At 41.9% G+C, this 18,553-nt stretch overlaps 1 protein-coding gene across 1 annotated transcript in view; it reads left to right on the forward strand.

The window, feature by feature from the left end:
* The first annotated feature begins 6,738 nt into the window (after positions 1–6,738).
* Positions 6,739–18,553, forward strand: part of LOC147882325 (serine/threonine-protein kinase BSK1-like) — a 173,685-nt gene continuing 161,870 nt past the window's right edge. Inside the window, exons 1-3 of the mRNA XM_087400973.1 lie at positions 6,739–7,005; positions 7,339–7,559; positions 16,324–16,459. Of these exons, the coding sequence (XP_087257099.1) occupies positions 6,927–7,005; positions 7,339–7,559; positions 16,324–16,459 (436 nt within the window). The 5' untranslated portion in view covers positions 6,739–6,926. The remainder of the gene's footprint in view (positions 7,006–7,338; positions 7,560–16,323; positions 16,460–18,553) is intronic.

An 18,553-nucleotide genomic window follows, 5' to 3' on the forward strand; every position in this document is an offset into this window, starting at 1 on the left:
GGATAAATGAGTCACCCTGCTAAAGGAGCCCACCACAGAAGGTGGCTTAGGGGGAGAATAGGAAAACCTCCCGTCTAGAGGTTGCCACCACTAAGAGTGGCCCGGGCTTCAATTGGCTACCCATAGGGGTAGCTGTAATCAAAGTAGCTACTGCAAAGCTGCTTCAATGACCCATGAGGTAGCTAAAGCCTTATCAAATCCTCCCAATGGTGCACCAAACGTAAGGGGAGGGTGCACCAAAGGCAAGGGAGGAGGATAAAAACAAGGAGGGGAATTGGGAGAGAGGATAGGCATAAGAAAAGGGGTTGAAGCAAAGGTAGGAGGGGGCGAAGAGTGTCTAGCAAGAGGGAAGCTTTAACTTAGGTTCCTTCCATCAAATCTTGGGTGTTCTGTCTTCTTTGCTAATTAATATCCTCATAATTACATCTAGTTTAAGTTCATTGGAAACTTATAAAATTTGTATTGCAATGTTTACTCAATAACACCCACATTAAGTAACTATCATGCATTGAAGATAGATGTTGTATTGTACCTTTGGCTATGGGGGGGACGCCCCTTCAAGATGTACAGTGAGACCCAAGCAAGTGGTTTGGTTAGCTAGAATAGGGCATTGAAAGAGAGTGTTTTGATTTGTACCACAAAGCTAAGATAATAGATCAAGTGTCCAAACTACAACAAAAAATCCCTTTAGGATTTTGTTGATGGTACAAACTTTGGTATCACTCTTTGTACCACAAAATCTTAAAGTAAAAGACATTTCTTAGCTTCTTCCATATCTATTATGGTATATCTCATGTTCTTGCTAAAATAATTTAAGTATTCTATGCTCGACAAATCCTCTTGTCCTTTTAGATATTCAACAAGGGCTGCATTTGACTGGCAACTCAAGGTACTTCAACATCATATTTCTAGAAATGAAATCTTGCAAGCCTTTCATCTATGTCAAGTCTTTATGTTTTGTGACTTTGCTTTGATGGTATTTTGGCATTGTAAAATTGTCCACAATAAATTTCATATAAGGTTGAACTTGGAATTATGCTTTCTTTTTTGCTCTTCTAAAGTTTTGTTAATAATCACTAGCATAACTTTTCTTGTCATTCCTAGAGGAAAGATATGTTAGCATACTAGATTTCTATCTTGCACTATTTATTGAAGGTGAGGTTGTGGTAGTGCATTGTCTTCAAGGATTTGATTTTAACTTTGTGGTTGCACTTTAGTGCTTCTTTGTATTGAAACTTGCAAGTAGCTCCATCTCAGTTCCATAAACTTTATAAACCACTTTGTCTTTCACCACTACCTAAATGCTTTGTTTCCCACTTGTGAGACCATTATCCTTCGAATGAATTTCCATGAATTTTCATATGAAAGTCAAAGGTTGAGGAGTCTTAATAACGAATATTTGATGTCTTATAAAATTTGGAAATGGCAATCTTGTAGACAAGTTTCCTAAAGTCGATCAATCACCAAAAGACCCTGATTGGTTATGAGGTGAATTGATTCTCCCTCGTAGTTACATGTTCTACCATCTATATTCTCCACTCCAGTGAGAACATCATGACAAACATCATAAATAGGCATTTTGCCATCTATATCCTCCCCTCTAGTGAAAACACCATGACCACCATGACAAGAGGTACTATGCCATCTCTTTCCTCTACTCCAGTGAGACATCATAACCAACATCACAGATACGAGTTCTACCATTTGTGTCCTACAATATACTAAGAACATCGTGACCAATATCATTAATATCATCAATTCCTATACTTGCATCACTTATCCCACTAGCCTTTTCATTTATTTTCCTTATGATCTCATATTGTTCTTCTCACAAAAGGTAAGTCTTTTATACTAATAAGCTTGTTCAACTCACTTTCTACAGAAGCAATTGTTTCAATGACAATAGTAACACTACAATTTATACTTTAAGTGTCCCAAGTACCTAAGACCACATGACTACATTGCTCTTCAATAGAACTATAATTTTCAAATCTAGTGTCCTTTTGTCTTCTTCTTTTATACATTCAAGTGTCTTCCATCAGATTGACGGAAACTATCTTAGGCAAATGTGATGTCAAGAAAGCTAGCCCCCACATGACAGTATTATGAACCTATAAAAGTGTGAGGTGCTATCCATTCCACTTTGATTGATGCCTTAACATGTCAACTTAAATTATCGCTATCATACAGAGTATATTTTAAACATAGCCCTTGAATTTTCTAGGTGGTAAAACTTGTCCAAACCAAAACAACATCCCAACTTTTTCTTCCTCAAGATAAGTTTGTATGATATCATGAAGGCAAGTCTTTGAAATGATTTCATCTTGATCCTAAAGGGTTATCTCTGCTTTGGATATCCATAATCTCACATTGAACAAAATCTGCCAATTTTTTAAAATCTCCATGTGCATACTATTTTAATAGTACTTCAAGGTAGATTATAATGGTAATTATAAGCACACATCTTCTCTTACCACAATATTGAAAATGACACATGCTGGTGGGATAGAGACAAAGTAACCACACCCTCAAACTAGCCATGGAAATAAAAAATAGAAGTTATTGCTTCCCAAGATTTATTGTCATAGGGTTCTAGAGCTTTAATATCCCTAATCTAATTATTGTATAAAGAGGAAAAATAAGAATAATATTGCAGCATGTTTTGAAATACCCTAAATTTCTTACCAAATTTTTTAAATTATATCATTCAAGTAACAGGTTGTGATGCACCAAACTAGCTACTCACACAATTTTCTCAAACCTCTTGCTCACATAAAGAGATCTTGATGATTTGAGCAACAAGATGCATTTCAATTTATCATAAGGCTGTAGAGTTTTTAAAAACCCAAAACCCTAGTTTTTTGTATTGAATTGACAGAGAAATTCATTTTGGCAACGTGTTTTCTATGTTGAATTGACAAAGAAATTCAGATCTGGCAACATCTTAAAACTTATGAGATTTGAGCAAACAAGTTGCACCCTAGGTGTTGCTCAAGCAACAAGTTGGAGTACAACAATACCTCTTGCTCAAATCAATAGATTTTGATGATTTGAGCAACATGTGTTTCAATTTATCTTAAAGGTCTAGAGTCTACCCTACACCATAAACCCTAAACCCTAAACCCCAAACCCCCAACCAAAAGTTTTTGTATCAAATAGACCAAACTTTTGAAATCTAAGATTTGAGCATTAGGTTGCATTGCACCCAATTTGTGTGCAACATAGCCTTGTGCTCAAATTAAGACATTTTGATGATTTATGCAACAACTTGTGCTTTAATCCATTAAAACCTAGAGCCAACCTCTTACCTGAGCAAACTTGGGGTGAAACACAACTTGTTCCTTAAATCAAGGTGCAACACAACTCAGGATATTCTTGAAATAAAAATATTGAGAAACATTTAGAATTTTTACTTTGTTATAACAAGAATATCTTTTAAATCACGTTAGTCTTTTAAGAGCAATTTTATTTTTGTCTAATTTGCTATTTAAACTAATTTGAATAATTCTTAATTAATATTTTTTCAATAATTTTATTTTAAGTATTTATTGAGTTGTGTTGCACAGTGAGTACAAGTGATGCAAAAATGTTGTATAAAGACAAAGACAAATATTTTTGCATTGTTTCAGAAATACATAATTAAAACTAGTCACATCATTCATTGATCTTGGAAGGCAACCAATTAAAAAAATAATGCAAGAGAAATGCTGAAGTTTGATGTGTCATGGAAAGCTATTTATTGGTGACCAAGGGTAATGTATAATGCAAACTTGTTAATACTATGTCCCATTTATGTATGTGAAGTCATGAAGACCTTGTACCTCCATTTTAATTATGGTGCTTTCAAATTGGGCTATAGACTCTTTACATGTTGTTTGTAACCTTTGACTTCAATTTTTGTTTAACTTGATTTCACAAATGATTCCTCACAAGCCTCACAACGATAGTGTATGGTCTAAGTGCTCAAAGGATAGATTTTTATATTCATTGCAAGTACAAAGAAAGGATAAAGCTCCATGCAAAAGAAAGAGGTGGGGACTTATATAATGCAAGGCTTATTAAAGCAAAAATATGCAAGCCCTACTTGTTTATTCTTAGTTGTCATTTTGCCTTGCTTGGTGGGGAGATGATGGGATTTTTGAAGAGATGTGCAAGGACGACTCCAATGTCAAAAGGGACAATGAGCTGGATTTTTGTAATTAAGGCCAAACCAATGGGCTTTCATAACCATGTTAAGAATGATGCTCTCTCTTAAGAATGCTATACAAGAACTTCCACTTCTCCAATCTATAAGAGAGTAAAACTCATTGTCTAAATTCATTGGTGGGGCAAAAGCTTTTCATAACTTTGCATATTCTTAATACTAATTTGGTCGACAAATCCACACCTTTTTACCCAAAGTGCTTTCTTTTAAAGGAGCCTATGAGGTGGAGTCCATTCACATTTGACACTTCACTTAACACGAATAGTAAATGGAGACGAAGCCAATAATACATAATTTTGTTTGACGAAGGAGTAGAATGGAAACATCGGCGACTCATTTGACATCTTGTAAAATATTTGAATGCCTTTAGTGCTCATTAACATCTTAAATGGACAACTCATGAAGTAAATGTTACAAATGCCAATTGTTTTATAATAGCAAGCACATGGGAAGCTTTGCTTTGGGTTGTTTCTGGGATGGTTATACCTATTGCACTTGGAAAGCAGTTGGGCCTTGGACATTGGGTGGAGATTTTGAACTAGTTGCTTTGCTTTGGGGCAAAATGGTGCATGGAGGTTTGAGACGGAGGATCTACGAAAACAAGACTAAGAAACAAGTTGTAGGTGTTCCTAAGGCCAACGGGCAAGGTTTGAGGAAACACCTTTCATACTAGTTTTGGTGGGGCTGGGTGGTAGCGGTATGGATAACTTATAATGCTCGGTAGCCATTATGCCATCATTTGTTAGTCTTCAACTATTACACAAACATTTTTAGATCCAAACTTGAGGCTGATAGGTAGCTATGTGTACTTGATAATATAGGAAGACACAAGCCATTGTAGTGACTCCACATATTATGCGACCATCATTGAGGATATAGAAGCGCCATGTGGAGGCAATGACAATGATGGCATACTACACCTTGTACAAGACAAGAAATTGTCATGTCTTTTCTACTAAATTATATGCCCGATGGGCACTGTATGTGTAGCAGAAGGTTTGCTATGATGTGCATGTGTTGTGCAAGATATCGTGGGACGTGTAGGGTTAGTTATACTAGTCATGTTGCATAGGTGGTAATAATTGTCAATTGACATTATGATATTAATGGGTAGTTCTAGGTATCATTGCTCTCGTGTTTAGGATGGGTAGGTTCAACCAACATGGTAGAATGCAACTGGCTCCATGCATTATGACTAAGGGCATGCGATGTGTTGAGTTGCACAACCTTACATATGCTCTTGTTGCTCTACTTTAGTGATGGTAAGATTGATGAATTAAGTTTTTGCCATTCAATATGTCCAAACACTTATGCTCTTAGTTTGGCTACGTGCATTTATCATAGTTCCCTAGCCCCTGTTTGCAACTTCCCAACCCAATGCCCACACATCTATGTCTGTGGATTGAGTAAGCTAAAACATGATAGGCTTGGGTGCACCTTAGTACTAAAGTTGTGGAGGTTGGAAGGGGCCATCTTACATCACACTCGTGTGTAATTGTTAAGACGCACCTGGAGCATATTAGAACACACAAACACACAATGTAGCGTAGTTAGGTGATTTAAACATAGTCAATTCAATACCTTTGAATGCTATTGCATTCTTTGCAAGGTGCCCCCCACACATGCATGCACACACACACATGCACACACGCACATGCGCACGTACACACACGCAGAGAGAGAGAGAGAGAGAGAGAGAGAGAGAGAGAGAGAGAGAGAGAGAGAGAGAGAGAGAGAGAGAGAGAGAGAGAGAGAGAGAGAGAGAGAGAGAGAGAGAGAGAGAGAGAGAGAGAGAGAGAGAGAGAGAGAGAGAGACTAACCTTGTGCGCCTCAAAGAACCATGTCAGCTCATCTCTGTTTTGTGCTTGAAGAAATAAATTATGATCGAGTACTAGGGGAGGGTGCGAGCGGCAGTTAGCAAGGTAATCCAAGGCCTTGGCAACATGAACCATATTTTCCCTCAAAATTTGCCATTGAGACTCAGTGGCATTCTTGTCTTGGTGATCAACTTGAAGCAAGAGGGGGTTTAATGGAAATGGTTTGAGAGGGGCTAGTATCCGGAGAGCTGACGTCTCTTAGTCGGAGCTGTCACAATTACTCCGCCAGTTTTATGCTCCACCTGCTCAATCTTCTTTTGTTGCTCGATCGACGTCTCTTGGATGCACTTTTTGTTGGGCGAATACACAAATACACACACGATCCCAACTATGATGGGGACACGGCCTGTGGTCTATGTTGAAAGGCAGAAGGTGTTCTTCTCCCGAGGGAATGGGATGCTTAGGTGGGCAAATACCCCCAAACTGGCGGAGCTACTGCTGCTGTGCTGTGCTGTGCTGCATTGCATATTCTCTGCAAGTGTAAACCATGACCTCGACATCGGTTGGGGCACGTGCGGAGGGGGGCGTTGGGGCACGTGCGAGGGCAGCGACACGCTGGCAAGACACGGTGGTCAGCAGCTTCACAGCAGCAGCAACAACAACAACAACACAAAACAGCTCTCTCTTCTTCTTCTCCATCGCCATCGCCATAGCTCCTTACGTCCAAGCTTTCCTTCCTTTCTCGCTTTGGCTTTGCCTAGATCTCCTCCTCCTTCCCTCCCACACCTCCCCATCAATCTTCGCCTCAAGCTTCAACCAATTACCATCCCCCCCATCTCCCTTCCCATAGGTAGCTCCCACACCATGCCCCCCTTCTTGTCCCCTTGACTCGTCGATTTCCAGGAATGGGCGCCTGCTTTTCGCGGCTTCGCGTCGCTCAGGCCTTCGATGGCAAACCACGCATCGCCGAGCGCCCGCAATCAGGTCCCCCTCCTTTGTTTTGTGCTCTTTTTGCTTCTACACGACTCGCTGGCTCGCCCGTGACACGATCTGATGTTGTAAAGCCAAAACTGGAACTTCAGTCAGCTGAAATCCATAACTTGGAGGAGCCTCTGATTACGTGGATTTGCATTCAGATGTTGAATTATCTTCATTATCTTTTTCTCTGAGTTTTTGTTTCGTGAACTTCGAGGGTCCAAATGTAATGGAGTGAAATCATTTCGACACTCCACTTTGTTAATGTACCGCTGATCTCTGATGCCTATGCACAGAGAGATCCCGAGGCAACTCTGATGTAACTTGCAGTGTTCGTTGCAGATAACACGCGTCCTAGTGAGGCCGAGACAGTGCCGCCATTTAAAGAGTTTTCTTTAGAGCAACTCAGAGCAGCAACGAATGGTTTTAGTCAGGAGAACATTGTGTCAGAGGGGGGCGAAAGGGCACCCAACATGGTTTTTAAGGGACGCTTGGAAAACGATCGTTGGATTGCAGTGAAGAGGTTTCCGAAGATGGCTTGGCTTGACCCAAGGCAATTTGCTGTGAGTCTACCTCATTTTGACTTTAACCCCTGATCATCTGCCCGATCTTAGTGAGTCTTTTGCGCATAAAAAGACTTCTGTCTAGAAAGACATGCATTTCCTCGCAGAGTCTGGTTGTTATTGAGACTTGTCCCTCGTCGTCCACTGAAGCAAGAACTTATCTTCGGCCATTAATACCTCTACAAATACGTATTCTTCTGAAAAGTGAAGCCGTCTACGTGTCACATATTCTTGCTAATTATGAAGGAAAGTTATCGAGAAGGAATTTTTCATGATGTGTTGAGTTGAGTTGGATTTATTTCACAAAATTATATGAAACCTAATGGAGAGTAATTTCTCCTCTGAGTTCGCTACGTACATATGAAACTTTTAAGATTAAGGTTTGCAATTGAGAATCCAAAACATAAACAATATAATGGCTCGTCAAAACTCTAGTGATGCTTTAAACAATTTTATTCTCACCAAAGTGAATCCAAAGCTGAAGGTTCTTGGCATGATTCTCTTTCCACATAACTCATTACTTTCAACGTTATACATTAGGACATCGTGGGTGAGACTAAAGCCTAAGACCTCAGTACATCTGGTGATGTGTCCCATAGGGACATGAGACACGTCATACGTGGCCTGTGTGACCTATGTATTGGTGTTACACCTCGCTTGGATTTATTGTTATCGAAGTGTCAATACAATTGTTACCATCATTAGTCTAAGGGCATACCCATTACTTGTTATACTAATATGTGAGAGATGGAAGGGTCCATGAGATACTATCCAGCACAGTCTTTGTAAATGTTATGATAGTTTTAATGCATGACATTGGGAAACTAAAAGACATCGCTCTTATGAAAGGGCAATTCTTTTATGTTCGAATTCGTGGAATTGTTCAATGAACAAAGAAGATTGTTTAACAGCATTCATTCCAAGGTCTTGTCTAGGAAAGGGTCATGGACAGAATATAGAGATCAAAACACTCTTGATTAGATGAAGCAAAATGTAGTTACAAAGCTACTTGTAAATGTTGGATACTAAGTTGATTATGAGTACCATCCTACAACCTTTTAGCAAATTGGAAAGTATGGATTTTATTATTGGATTACCTAGGTACAAAGAGACACAATGCTGTCTAGCTAGTTTCGAATAGATAGAGCAAGTCTGCTCAGCCCTCACATTATTCTAGCTAGAAAGAAAGCAATATGGAAGGAGCTTTTAGGATGGATGGGCTATTACAAGGGTGTGTATGAATGGGTGGATACTAAGTTGTACGAGCGCTACAAAAGAATGCATATGACCTTCCCTTTGTTAGGACTACAACTGAGATGGCACAGCTTAGTTCCTCTTTAAGCAACACTCAGCTATAAGGTGGATTTACCACCATCTTGGGTCACTCTACATTTCGGTTATTATACTTAGCATCTTGGCCCGTGGAGAGAGAGGCAAAGGGTGGAACTTAGTCAAGAATCATTCTTTACTAGTTCATGTCCATCTAGACATAAGGTTCACACTCTATCCATCCTGACATCAGTATCTTTTTTATCTGCTCATTGTATCTAACACTTGTGTATCAACACTCTTTCACCTTGTGAAAGTGGACTTTCACCTATGTAAATCATGACACGTGAGTTATTGGTTATCAATATCTTTTCCTTGCATCTTAATCTAGATACGTGAAGGGTGTCAGCCTTGATACGTAGCCATTGAGATTATATTTATGGCAAGACAATCCATACAGTCCATAAAGAAAGGTAATTCATATTACTTTCCGCTAGGGCATACGAAAGAACAATCATAAGAAGTATACTCATGTTTCGCACTTAGTGTTAGTCTTAACAAAAGAGTATCAAACTCCTTTTAACTCATGAGACTTCCCTTGTTGTGATGGGATGTTGTATATGGTTATACAAGAAAGGAAGCTTCATGAACCATAACAAGTTTGAAAGTCTCATGAGCCTTCCTTTCTTGTGATGGGATGTTGTATATGGTTATACAAGAAAGGAAGTTTATGAATCATAAGAAGTTTATCATCTCATGCATTGGTTAAGTCTGAGTGAGAGCACTCTTATGACTTTTTTTTCAATTACTTAGAAACCATAAGTGCTATGAATAAAAGAATCACGATGCAAAACTTTTAATAAAGAAGACGTGTTTGCAAAAGATCTTTAGGATTTCATATGTGGACTACTTTTTAACGAGTATAAGCCACCCAATACAAAGTGGTGATAGTACAATAACAAGCTCAAAATGGCTCTCTAGTGCTGCTCCATGAGAGTGGCCGAGACTGTTGCCTTTGCAGGTTCACGCTTGGCCACATCCACCCATCTAGATGTCTCCTCGATTGCAGATTGCATACTAGCAATCTGTGCCTCTACCATTGGTGTACTCCTCCGGGCTGTATGCAAGGCGGTGACCTCTCGGAGCTGCGAGATGTCCTATTTGAGCCCCAGGATGAGCCGAGCCTGCTCCTGTATAACACGGACATGGGCTTGCTCCTATATAACATGAGCCTACTCTTGGGTGCAGCGGGCCTGCTCCTATGCGAAGCAAGTCAACTTCACCTCTTGCGCTCGTATATTGTGTACCTCTATGAGAAGGGGCTCCCAGAAGACTGGCGGATCTGCTCGTGGGAACTCGGGTCCTCGAGGGATCTGGAACTGAAAAGGGCGTGGTACAAATGCAGAAGTGTGGGGATGAATAGTGGGTGGCGAAAGAGTAAACGGAGCGAGGTACGAGGATGACTGAGGCAGTGGTGAGGTGACTCTAGTTGGAGCCGAGAGGGATGGCTGGCTAAGAGGGAGAGGTGAGACGAAGGATGAGTAGAGTGGGCCTGTGCGTGTCACCTCTGATGATGGTGACATGAGTGATGCCTCTGGTGACAATTCCGTACTATCGGGGGAAGAGGTCGACATGGAACCCTCTCGTAGACGCTGCTGATGTTGACCCGTTGATATAGCTGAGGTAGGTGCTACTAATGTGGAATTCTTATGGACCGTTGTGCTGTTGACTCCAAGTCCGTTGCATTTAAAACGTTTGTTGACATCCTCGAGTTTTAATTGCTTCTGGTGAGCCTTGTCTTTCTTCTTGTGCTTCTCTGACTCTCTCTCTCTCTCTGACTCTCTCTCTCTCTGTCTCTCTCTCTCCCCTTTTCCCATTTTGGTTTAATGCTGACTCATCTATTGTTTGCTGTTTTGTAGGGGTGTTCAAGTTGGTGCAATAAGGTCTCTCTATGCTGCCGCATCTCTATTAGAAGCTCATTAGAAGAGGCCAACGCGGACTTGGTCCTAGAAGTGGATCAACTGGGAGAGCGGCCCGAAACTCATGTCCCTCTTAAAAGAAACAGAGTTCTGTCCTCGGATTGCATAGTAGGCAGGGCAAGTACATAGGAAGTGCTCCTTTGTCTCTACCTCAGTCAATGTGCATAGCTTATAGATCCACCACTGCCTGTGGCTCTTCTTGCCTCAATTCTCAGCTGATGAGACGAGACCCGCATCTATCTGATGGCAATCCTCAGTGTGTGATATCCAAATACTGGGGCATGGTAATCACTCCATCCTTTGATACCCTCAAGAAGTGATCATGGTAGACATAACCTTGGTGGGGAACTCATGGTTCACACCCCAAAGTCTGTGATGTATCGAGCTAGAGTAGATCTGATTGTAGGGTACGGTTGATCTCATCTTATGGGATCTAGAGGGATGGGGCATCCAAGCTGTACTAAAAAGGGGGGAGGTAGTCCATTTGTATGCCTTGACTATCAAACCATCTTGATGTGCGTGTGTACCAAGCTGTGTTGACCCCACTCTCGGCTAGTCGTTTTGAAGACTCTAATGCCTACCTCAGTCCCTATGGAGATATGCCACTGTTTGGACGATGGCATCAAGATGAAGTGGTGTCATAGCGAACTCTGCCTATTAGATGTGGGATTGAGGGGCTTACTCCGAAACATGCTGGACCCCATAGTCACTTGTAGTCTCTCGAATCTCGGCCAGTTGGTCGTCGATAGATTGCGCTCCCATAAGGTCGCTGCATACATGGCTGTCAGCCTCACAACTGTCAAATAGCCATCCCTTTCATTGGGTCTTGGCATTGTGCCTAAAAGCATTGTCTCTCTAGTCGGGCCAGAGCTTCTTGCCCTCCTGTGAGCCATGCTTTCATTGCACGAGTCATTGTGAATGCTTGGCCCGCGAAGACTACCCCTAGATAGGTGCATGATTGCATGATCATCTGGCTCGCCCTAGTAACTAAAGCTGTGTCAGTGAAGCACTAGCCGTGAGGTGTTGAAGATCATAACCTTGGTCTTGCCAAGGTTGACAGTCAAGTTTCTCTTTGCAAAACACCTCTAGGGCTTCTATGTGTCTCTGGAGGCCTACTGTTGAAGAGAAAATGAGGACTATGTCATCTGTGTACAGTAGTATTAGTATCATCTGCGTACGATAGTATGAGTATCATCAGAACAGCAAGCAAGGATTGCTCCCCTTCTAGGCGATCGATGGAAATCGTGGATCTCATCAATGTAGAGCCCCCAGAGTGTCGGTGAGAGGGGGCATCCTTGCTTCATTCTAATCGTGCTCTCAATCCAATTTGACAGGCCTCCAGGGGCTTGTGCTCTCTCTCTCTCATTGACTCATATAGGCTCATCCCCCTAGAACATATCCCCTGGGATCTGCATCTCCCGGAGTCTCTTAATCATGCGGGCTTGTGGGGCTGTGTCAAAGGCCTTCCAAAAAGTCTACAAAGCATGCGTAGACTTTCTGGGATCTCGATCTTGCCTCCTCAACGATGTCCCATAGGGTGAAGATATGGTCAAGAGTGGAATGCTGCCTATCAGAAACCAGCCTGTGGTGCCCATGTGCCTCTGTGTAAGAGCTGTTCTCTGTCTCTCTGTCTGTCTGTCTGTCTCTCTCTCTGTAACATGCAACGGTAAGCTGATCGTGTAATTCACAGCAAGACCTTCTTTAAACCTTTAGCGAGGAATGAGCGTTGTTTACCATAGAGAGAGAAAGGAGATGAGGGTAGAGAGAGAGTAGAGTTGACAACCGATTGGGTCCTTGTACCTACTGAGGGCCCCCTTCCCCAATCAGAGGAGAATTTGCTTTATGCTTGGAGAGCTGAGAAATACAAAGAACACTCTTCGAGAGAGCACAGAATGTGCTTCTAAAGAGCTCACTATGCACACGTATAGTGAGCGTTGTTTACCATAGAGAGAGAAAGGAGATGAGGGTAGAGAGAGAGTAGAGTCGACAACTGATTGGGTCCCTGTACCCACTAAGGGCCCCCTCCCCCAATCAGGGGAGAATTTGCTTTATACTTGGAGAACTGAGAAATACAAAGAACACTCTTCGAGAGAGCACGGAACGCGCTTCTAAAGAGCTCACTATGCACACGTATAGCAGACCCAAAGACCTGAGAGGCAACGCCGACTAGTACCGAGACCTTGATGCTGTCCACACTGACGATGTAGGACACTTCTGCAAGGCAAGGGAGAGGCTTGTGTTGTCTACCGGAAATGCAGGGTTACTGCGTGAGTGAGAGAGTGATAGCTGAGAGTAATAGATACTGAGAAAGAGTTGAGATATGACTGAGAAACTAGAGCTAAGAAGTAGGCTGTGTAGCCTGTAAAGAAAACTGAGAAAAGCTGAGGAGACAGTGTCCAAACCTCTCTCCGTTTGCTGGTCCAAAACTCCGACTGTTGTGCTGCGTGGACACCTTCAGATCAGGCTGAACTGATGGCCAAGGGACTGAGGCTAGAGCAGCGCCAGAACTGAGGATCTCAGGGGCTGCACAAGGAGGCTGGAGTGGAGCTTGTAGGAGAGCTGAAGGCAGGAGTACTGAATGAGGAAAGAGGGCAGCCAAGGGGCCCTTTTATAGGGCTGGACTGAGCCAACCCAGTCTGTAAACAGCCAACTGAGTCGGTCTGTTTTACAGACTGGTTGGCCTACAACCAGCCTATAAAAAGCCCTCCCTGGCTCATTTGCCAGGGGAGTTTTTGGGCAGCCTTTGCAGGCTGCCTTCCCTTCTTACCTGTCCAGCCTTTGGGGACCCTAAAGGGACTCCTAACCTAGGCTAAGACCTAAACTATAAGATGGAAACACTTAACCTACTGTTCTCCAGTGGGTACTAGTGAACAAGAACTGACTTACTGACTTGACCTAAGGCTGAGAGACTGACCTATGTAGCTTGTGCCTGACTCTCCTTGGACAAGGGCTCACAAAGGGGTCACAGCATACGACAAAATCTCCTATCTGGGAACTATAATGCACTTGTCGATGTAGCCAGTGTGTCACCTTGCACCCAAGTGTAGGGGTGCATGTGACACACACACACACTCTCTCTCTCACCTATTCATAGATCTTGGCTAGCGTGTGGCCAATCATGAGGGTGCGGTAGTCCTTGTGTCCATGGGGTCCCCTGCTTTGTGTATCGGCACAATGGTGGCGGTACTCCAATCAGGGGGGCAGCTGTGGCATACTGCATGGTTGAACATCTGTGCCAAGATTGCAGCCAAAACCTCATGCCTATGTGCAAAGTGCGCAGTCTGCAAACCCTCATGGTCCTGGGCTCTCTGGTTGTGAAGCTGGCGCAGTGCAACTCGCCTCTGTGCTGTGAATACGATGGATGTGGTGGGCCTAGGCAGAGATGTAATATCGCATATGTGTGCTAGAACCCTGGATCTATGATGGGGATGGGTGGCTTACCCTCAAAGAGAAGTCCCCATCTAATAGTGGCCTGTTCTTGTGAAATTCGACCTTGCTGTACCTGTTTTTAACAGCTGCACCTGTTTTTGGTGTTTTTTGTCTGGTTTTCAAGCTCTTGGAGCTGTTCTGTAACTTGCCGACCAGTTCTTGAAGGTTTCTGAGCCTCGATGTTCCTATTCTGCCCCTGGCCTCCATCTTTTGGAGGAGATCCCCTGATTTCGGCTGCTGTCATCAGATTTGCTACTGGCCTCCACTAAAACAGGCCTGGTTGCCAGATTTGGAGCAGTTTTTGGTTGCTCTTCTGATTTTGGTGAACCCTCTGCCTCAGATTTTGTATGAGCTGTCCAGGAAACACTTGTTTCTGCTCAAACAGTCTACAAAATTTTACCATTTTCACTGAACAAGTTAGCTCCAGCTTTGGTCGACCTCAGTTGCAACTGAATTTTGAAACCTGTGTTGCAGACCTGATATAAGCTTGAAATTTGCAAGTACAGGCCCGCCCTGTGCTGCTTTAAATCCCGAGGTCTTTTCACTTGGAAACCAGTTTAGTTCACTTATGATATTTGCTGTCCACTCGTGGTTAATCCCTGGTAAGGATTAATTCTTTTCTTGCTTGCATTTGGAGTTTTCATGCCATCAAATTTGGGGCTTTTGTTCCCCAGCTAGGCACTAATTACAGTCGTATTGCACAAATCGACCAACCTCTATCCTTGAGTTCCTCTATCTTGCCTATGCCTTTACGGTGGAAGGATTTAGTCAAGGTTCCCTTGTTATAATCGTTTCTTGTTCTAAAAAAATTTAATTTGTAAGATTGTATATGTCCTAGTCTTATGACAGTATATAAGGTTCCCTTTGTTATAATCAATAATCGAGCCTAATTAAGGTATGGTTCAGTTATTTACTCAAAGCAAAGTAACCATCTTTCTAAAGAAGATGAAACTCTTCTTCGAAAATTCCATGGAAATTTGTCATATTTTATATGGACAAATGTTCCAATACTTTGTTTTTATTTGCAAAAAGTTTTACTTAGAATGTATTTTGAGAAAAGTGAACTACTCCAGTGCCTTAGTTTCTCAAAAGAATTTGATCTCAAAATACCAGAGTTTTTGCAAGTCTTCAAGGTTGGTTTGCAATCCAAGTATCCCTTTTCTTTGTGCTTCGTGGAATTTTCACAACACTCCAAAAAAGCCAAGATTTATTGCTGCTTATGAGACTACTTTGACAGATGTCTCTAAATGGCTAAGCTACTGTTTCAAAGCCATGTTTCCTAGCGTCCATGAACTTTGGAGGGACTTATTAAAGGAGACTGATGTCCCCTCGCGCTCAAGTTGGATTTTATATGACTCTGTAGGAGTGATGCCTATTGTAAATTTTTTAAATTCCTCTTGGAGAATTCAAGAAAAAGAGTCTCCTATTCTCCTTCAAACCTATGAGCTCACTATGCTTTGCCTTTTGTTTATTTGACGTATTTTAGTAAGCACTGGGTTTGGCCAAGAGACTCCGTAGGTCTTTGTATAGTTGCTTATGCTTGGGCACTGATGACGACATAAGTGTTTCTTTGCTTGCTAAGTATGTCTCGCTTTTGTTTTTCAAAAAATTTTGTTATCTTCTTCTCTTTCGTTTTCTCTTTATTTTCTTTGTAGAATTTTGGACTTTAGATCAACAAAAAATCAAAATTTGTACGAGTGGATATATTTTAGTCTTGCAAAAGTATATATATGGTTGTGTCCTTTAGCCAAAGTGTGTACACCTTTGGTTACTTCTAGTTGAGGAGACCGTGATATTCCTTAACAAAATCACCATGTTATTTCTCTGTGGAGATTTTCGTTTAAGGTCTCAGTTTGTACCTAGATCATTCGCCTTAATTGAGGTTCTCAAGTCCTAAATCAAATCAATACTGGTCTATTGTATATGATTAATTAATACTGGTTCAGTGTATATGATTAATTAATACTGGTCCAGTGTATATGATTAATCAATATCGGTCAGCATAGTAATTGTTTTTAGCATGGTATCCTCATCGCGATTGCAATGTTTTAGTCTTGCAAACTCTAATGCAATGGACGTCCTTGCAGGAAGAAGCATGGGGTGTCGGCCAAGTTCGTTTCAATAGAATGAGCAATCTCATAGGCTGCTGCTTTGAGGGTGATGAACGCTACTTAGTCGCTGAGTATATGCCCAATGAGACACTTGCCAGACATCTTTTCCATTGTAAGTTCAAAAGGAATTTGGCTGGTTGTTGAATTTAATGTGATGCCTTAAAATGTGTTGATATTGGATTTTCTTTTTAGTGAAAAAGAATGATTCTTGTTTAATTTGGAATTGAACTTGTTTAGTATAGCATTTAATCAACTTTGGAAACAGATAGGGATTTAAGGGCACTCGGAGCCACTTAGAGTGTGCCTTGTTGTACAAGCTCAATCCATTTTAGGGTCGTCGATGGTTTCTCACACTTGGCTTGCAAATTGCTTGCATGGTTAAAGGACAAGATTCAGCTGACCACTACAAAAGGGTCGTCCTTGCAGATAGGGATGAAAGCGTGGGATGTAATGGAGATGAGGCGGCCAGAAACTGTGGCTACACTTGTCACTCCTACAGCTAGAGGCCGGGGTAGAGGTCAAAATGCATGACAAGTGATTGGAGCAGCAGCTGCTACTCCAGTGGCTCCCATAGCAGAGCAGAAAAGATGGGATTCTAGGGATGCACAAGCTCTTTTTGTGAAGAGGTTCATTATTCCTCACATTCGGTCATGCAAGACCTCGAAGGCAACTTGGGAGATTTTAGAGAGCATGTTTGCAGCAAGAAATGATGCCAGAGCTTCCTTCCTGAAGAGAGAGCTATCTCATACACATATGGATGAGGGAGATTCCATGAATGCTCACCTCGCAAACCTTCAAGATTTGAGGGAACAGATGCTGAATATAGCTGAGGTTATTTTGGATTCAGAGATGATTACCACCACTTTGAATTCTCTTTTTGAGTCTTATCTCGGTTTCCACACCTCACTGAATTTGTCATTGAGGCGGGGCATCAATCCTCTCTCTTTTCACGAGTTGGTAGGACTCTTATTGCAAGAAGAGCAGACAAGAAGGAACATGGCAACATGGGCTGGCAAGCATGCCATGCTTTCTAAGTTCAAGCCCAAAGGAAAAAGGCAGCAAAAGCAACATGCAAATCAGTCCACACAAATCAGCATAAAGCTGATTCAGGACAGCCCTCTTATAAGGCTAAAGGTGATGCAGATAAGCCTAAGAGGAAGGGCATTTGTCACTAAGAAGCCAGGTGAATGCAAGTAGCGAATAGTTAAGGAAAAGAAAAGGGATTCGGTTATGAATGTCTTAGATGCATCAACTCCTAATGCACATGATGGAGGGGATGTTACAGCCAACTTTGTGAAAGAGCACTATGCGTTTTTATCTTGCATTTCAGATCTTCCTGTGGCTAGTTTAGATACTACAGCCATTCTTGAGGATGACTTGTATGCTTTCTTGACTTGTAGCTATGACCCTTCAAAGGATGTATGCTCTTTCAGTGTCAATGAGACACTGCACACTTGGTATTTTGATAGTGGTGCTTTTAAGCACATCACTTCTAGGAAGAGCCTTTTTGCATCTTTGCATGCACCACCCGCTAAAAAGGTGGTCACATGTGCAAACAATTCTTCTTATTCAGTATGTGGAGTGGGGGACATCATACTCACATCCACGGATGGCACAAATTTCAGAATTACAGCTGTTGTTTATGTGCCAGGTATAAAGAAGAATTTGTTTTCAGTGTCCTCTCTCAATCGAGGAGGATTTTAGGTTATATTTGATGATGCTAAGTGTCTAGTCCGAGACAAAGAGAATGACTATGCTTTGATGTTGTTTGGCACTTTGTATCGGGGTCTTTTTCAGCTTGACATTTATGAGAAAAGATCCGATCTTGCACTTTTAGTGAGCACTCCCATTGCTGCGATGCAGAATGCGGAGTTATGGCATGCCAGATATGGGCACATGAGCTATGGCAGCTTGATGACACTTTAGAAGCATGCTATGGTTGATGCATTGCCTCCTTTGGAGTCACCTCATCCTCATGCGAGGGATGCATCCTTGGCAAGATGCATAGAGAAGGATAGTGCAGTAAGAGCTACTCGTAAATTACAGCTCATACACAGTGATGTCTGCAGTCCCATGAGGACACGTGCTTTTGGTGGTTATCTCTATTATGTTACATTCATAGATGACTTCACCAATTATACTTGGGTCTATGGTCTAAAGAAAAAATCAGAAGTGTTTGTGCTTTTCAAACACTTTGTGGCTATGG

Source organism: Dipteris shenzhenensis, chromosome 29 (genome assembly GCF_047967505.1).
Source record: "Dipteris shenzhenensis isolate YYH24624 ecotype China chromosome 29, Dip_SZ_1.0, whole genome shotgun sequence".
NCBI classification, from domain to species: domain Eukaryota; kingdom Viridiplantae; phylum Streptophyta; class Polypodiopsida; order Gleicheniales; family Dipteridaceae; genus Dipteris; species Dipteris shenzhenensis.